General features: G+C 35.2%; 1 protein-coding gene across 1 annotated transcript; it reads right to left on the bottom strand.

The window, feature by feature from the left end:
• Positions 1 to 332: 332 nt before the first annotated feature.
• On the bottom strand, positions 333 to 4411 carry LOC132314998 (probable methyltransferase PMT15). The gene is made up of 6 exons (XM_059813757.1): positions 3604 to 4411; positions 2047 to 2257; positions 1622 to 1919; positions 1028 to 1420; positions 863 to 940; positions 333 to 771 (listed from the first exon to the last, which is right to left on the bottom strand). Exons 1-6 carry the CDS (start codon positions 4312 to 4314, stop codon positions 531 to 533), a joined length of 1932 nt encoding a protein of 643 aa, XP_059669740.1. The 5' UTR covers positions 4315 to 4411; the 3' UTR covers positions 333 to 530.
• Between the last annotated feature and the right edge of the window lie 895 nt (positions 4412 to 5306).

The raw sequence follows: 5306 nt of genomic DNA, 5'->3' as shown, positions 1-5306 counted from the left end.
ATTGTCAATATTTAACTTAAAAGGATCTAAATCCTAATATAAAAATGCCACTACAGTTTAGTAGTAGCAAAGATTAAATAGCTAGCAAAAACACCATAAAGTCAAAAGCTAGATGATCGAATTGTTTTAAATATTGGTTTATTGGTTTAATTGTAGGCAATTAAGCAGTCGATCAATTGAAAAGTCATGCACAGAACTCAAATTGTAGCACCAGAATTGAGGATAAGGCTATATATTTTACATTAATTAGATACATAATGGCTGTGTTAAATAGGTAATACGAAACACTCACACACACACGTGCTTATATACAAAATATATAAATGCACAGAAATTGAAGATTTGACTACATGGAACATACACCTGCTATATTAGAAACATTAAATATATAAATGCACAGAAAAATCATTTTTGCTTCACAAGTTAGGTTGTAAACAAATGACAAAAGAATCAGTAGATCTAACATGGAAAAAAGAGAGGAAAATTACAACAAAACAAATAGAAAAAAAGAGGGTCAATAAATAAAAGTTCTAAGAAGATTCGGATCCTTGATCAGAGGCAGCCGGAGCCGTCCAATACAACTTCACTGCAAACAGAAGCTTCTCCCTCTCTAGAGGACCATCTTCATGATCAACGATCCGACTCTCCCAATTCATTCCATCTGCAATCCTCTTGATCTTCACCAACTCATCCACATCATCTCTGAAAATCACACTTCCTTCCGGCCTTAGAATCCTATCAATTTCTAGCATAATATCCTCCATTTCACATCTGTAACACAAATGCACATATAAATTTCACAAACATATGTGTGTGTTATATATCACTACAATTTTCATGCCCTAATGCACAAATTGATTACCTGTCCTTGTAGAGGGTGAACACAGAATTGGCATGAACTAGATCATATGTTCTTGGATAAGTAGACATTGCTTCACACCTAAAAATCAAACCAATTACACATGAGCCACAAGCCTAAAAAAAGTATAGTATCTGAGAAACACTCGAATGGTTAGTAGTAGTTTACCAGTTCTGATAAGTTCCAATCAATCCGCGTTCATAAATTGCACCAAGAGTGTTGACCTTCGCCTCAACAGGAACAATGTTCATCACCCAAACCGGATCATTAACCAGAGCAGCCGCGAATCCACCTAAGTATGCATTCATGTCCAAAACGTTTCTATACCTTCCTGCTTGGTCCAGTTGATTGTTCACAGTTCTATAATACGACACTCTCTTCTTCCACAGTATCGAATCTTGTTGGAAAACCTCGGCTGTAACTCCTTCCACAGTCCCTCTAATAATCCTTGGTGGTACTGCAGTCAACCTCTTCGGCCATTTCTCCAATTCCCCACCAGCAGTTTCTTTATAGTCAGAAACTTCAGGCAAAGGAGTCAAGCAAGTCTCCATTTTTGTATACCTGAAATTGGTCATGCTCAATTAGACTTTGGTCCATAAACAAGCATATATATATATATAGAGAGAGACAAACAACACGGTAAGGTTGCTCTATTGTGACCTGGAAAGGTCTTCAGGCCTAGAGACTAGGTCACACTTGTATACATAGTCCTATTTAAATTCAAAGTAGAATGAAGTGTAAGAATAAGAAGCAGATCGATACCAGGCCTGATCAGGATCCTGGGCAGGGCAAAATGAAGGATTCTTGGCGATTGTTCGGCGACTTTTGCAGTGTACATGATTGGTTGGTTTCTGCCAAATGGCAATATCACCCTTCTCCACCTTCTTTTTCCAGCAAAGGCTTTTAGCTACATTCTCAATTACAGTCTGTTCATCATTCAAATCATCCTTTGTTCTGTTCCATCCATTCCAGTACTTGTTCCAACGGATTGGTGGACCAGAGAGGATCCAATACCCACCAGGCCGTAGAATTCGATCAACTTCCATCAACAAAACACCATCTGTTCCATTCCATGATACATAACATATGACACAAATTACAAGTGAACAAAAATTGAGATTGACTTGTAAACACAATTTTAAAATTTTGTTAAGATTTGATTGTAACAATTTTAAGTAGGTGATTACCATATTGACCCCAGGGAATGAGGCAGCGAGAACAATGAGCCATGTCAAAAGCTCTTGATGGGTAAGGAAGCCGCTTAGAGGCAAGAACTCCGATCAAAGCAGGAACTCCTCGCTCAAGAGCGAATTGCACCTGTCCTTCATGAGTGTCTCTTGGCGCAAAAGACATTGTCAAGATGTTTCGCGACAGCAAATAAGCTCCCCAACTTGCAACCTATATCATTATAATTTCGAAGACTTAAAATTCAAGCAAAATTTCAGCAGTATAGTTTAAAGAACAAGGCAATGGCTTATGAAAAACCCAGGAGAGATGATTGGAGAATCCAATATCAAACCAGAACTTATAATTATTAAAAACAACATTAAGTACTTGGAGGTCACGGATTCGATAGATTAGAGAAAGAATAAGATATTTGAATAGAAATATAGTTATTTGATATATCTAAGTCTATTTATTTAGTTAAATATAACTTGATGGTCACTAATTCGAAACTGCATACATCTAACTTTTAAGACCTCGACAACATCTTACTTTCAGAGTTAAAGCTGCAAAAATCACTGTCAATGTTATATTTAAAGGCTGAACATCTAACTTTTTGATCTTTTTTCCCCAGTATTACATTTGGATGCATGAAGACAAATTTTGAAGAATAAAAATAAAAAATGAGATATAAATCAAATGTGGGGTCCATATAATATGGACCTATGAATGTCATCCACGTGTCCAGACGACAACGGATTAAGTTCTATCAAAAAGTGGATGTCCTGTTTCTGACCATCCACTAATCACCAGTACAGCACCAAATCTTATTCTTAATTCAGTCAACCTTTTTCTAAACCTGCACTACTCATCAAGATTGTGATCAGAAGGGGAAGTTACATTTATTTATTTTTACAGATTTTCCTATTATTTTCATAATTCATATTCATAATTAATATATACATTATGTTCACAAAAAAAATACAGCAGAAATTTTTTTCATATATCATAATATATATATTTATGATATAACGTACATGCCTGAGTATATATATATATATAGAAAGAGGTGGTGATATTTTTAGAATTAAATTAATTTATCAGTGAAACAATTTAGGGAAAAAAAAAATATGAAACATGTATAGAATTTTATAAAGAATGAGAAAATTCAGTGGACACTTTTCATGTTTTTATAAAAAATATTTAAGAGGAGAAAATCTAGGGGGCATTACAACCCAGCATTAGCAACAATTATCGACTATGAATTTAACAGATCTATTTTCAAAAAATGTTGAAATCTTTCATTAATTTCTCAAAATTAAAAAAGTTAACAATGACATTGATCCTCTATATTCTATATAACTAATTATGAAACGTATCTGACCATTCAATAGCCTGTATATTAAATGGAAATTTTCCTCGCCCTTGTCTAAAGGAAAACTACATAAATAATATAAAATTATAAATAAACAAATCAAATCTAAAACGAATGTATTTATAATCGACCGGTCCAATTAAACCGACATGAATGAATTATATTTAAAATTAAGTAGTAATTAAGGAAAAATAATAAAGCTTACCCCACAACCAGTATCAATGGCGGTCCGAATAGACCCATCTTTGAGATTGATCAATTTGCCGATATCATCAATATAAGCATCGGCACCGTTGGGGAACATGGTCCCACCACCGGGGAATCTGAACCGTTTACCCTCGTACCTGATCCAATTTTGAACCGCTTTCTCCACCGTCAATTCCTTGTGGGGCACATTGGCGTACCACGCCAGATCCCTGCTCATGGGCCACTTGAACGGGGTTTTGTAACCGTACGGCGCGGGCACACGGCACTTCAATAGTTCCCTCTTCTCCGGACAGTGTCTCTCTCTGTAAATCAACCTGTCTCTCTCGAACTTCAACGATCTGATGGCGTCCTCACACGGCGTGTACTCCCTGTACTTGGAGTTGCATGGTGGGTATGTCTTGACTGTTCCATCCGGTAGCGAGTCGCCGCCGTCAGCCGCCGAGTGGTGGGCGGAAAAATCTAAGGGGGCGGTGGAGGTTGATATGTGAGTGGTGGTGGCGTTTTTGGTGGGAATGCATGGAATTGTGGTGCCGAGGTTGTAGGTTGTGGTGGAGGCGGCGCCGCTGTGCTGCCAAACTCCGAGGAAGTAGAAGATAAAGAAGAGGAGAATGACAATAGCCAATTGGTAGATACGGGATTTTTGCCACAGAGGGTTGGTGGAGGTGGGTTTGAAGGTGGCGGAGTAATATGGTGAGTTTGGACCCGCCATGGTTATGATCAGTAGGCGAACGTTTGCCTCTCTCTCTCTCTATCTATACATATATATGAGTTCTGTGTGTTTGTATATATTAGTTTTGGGGTCTGTGTTATTGGATTATAGAGATTTGAGAAACGAGATGAGAAGGGGTTGAATAGTGCATTGTGTATGCATATATATATATATTTATAATATATATATATATATAGATGAGATTATGATACAAATATGGGAGTGGGGGAGGTTTATATATAGTACTTGATATTATGATACAAATATGGTAGTGGGGAAGGTGAAGAGAAAGAGGAGGGTGTGTTTTGAAATTGTAGAGTGAGAGAGACAGCTAAAATTACGAGAACATATATAACAGTAAATGACAGCTAGTGTTTGTGGGACGAAGTAATATTATAATGTATTAATGAGGTTTACCTTGATTAAAATTATAATTATAATAATGTAGTAGTAATTATTAAAATATTATTGTCCTTTTTTTGACATAAAATATATATATATATATATATATATATATATATATATGCACACACTTTCTTAAAAAAATAAAATATTAGGACAATAGGATGTTGACGGGCCGGTACGGTAGCCCTATGGTAGACCCCCCCTCAGTTCCACTTCAAATTTTGTGACATTAATACTTACATTCACCATAGGAATTTTTTTTTACATTAATACTCACATTTAGCACATACTCCTTTTGTTCTAAAAAAAAAAAAAAATTATTTTTATTTTTAACTTTTCTAAAATAAATGTTTCAATTATAAAATTCAAATAAAATTGTTAAAAAGTGACCTTAAAAAAAATAGTGACTAATTTTAAAACTTATTTACAAATAAATAACCATTTAAGTGCAATTTGATAAATAAAAAAAAACACACACACTTGTTTATTAAATATTCTAAAAATAATTTTTAGATGACAAAATTTTCCTATATTTCTTTTTCTTTTTTTGGTAGTTGCTATATTCATTCTCCTCTCTTTCTCGTTTT

This window comes from Cornus florida, unplaced genomic scaffold (assembly GCF_030987335.1).
Source record: "Cornus florida cultivar Cherokee Brave unplaced genomic scaffold, ASM3098733v1 CherokeeBrave_3.0.0_Hap2_Chr06, whole genome shotgun sequence".
In the NCBI taxonomy this organism is placed as follows: Eukaryota; Viridiplantae; Streptophyta; class Magnoliopsida; order Cornales; family Cornaceae; genus Cornus; species Cornus florida.
This window is presented reverse-complemented; position numbering and strand designations above follow the sequence as displayed.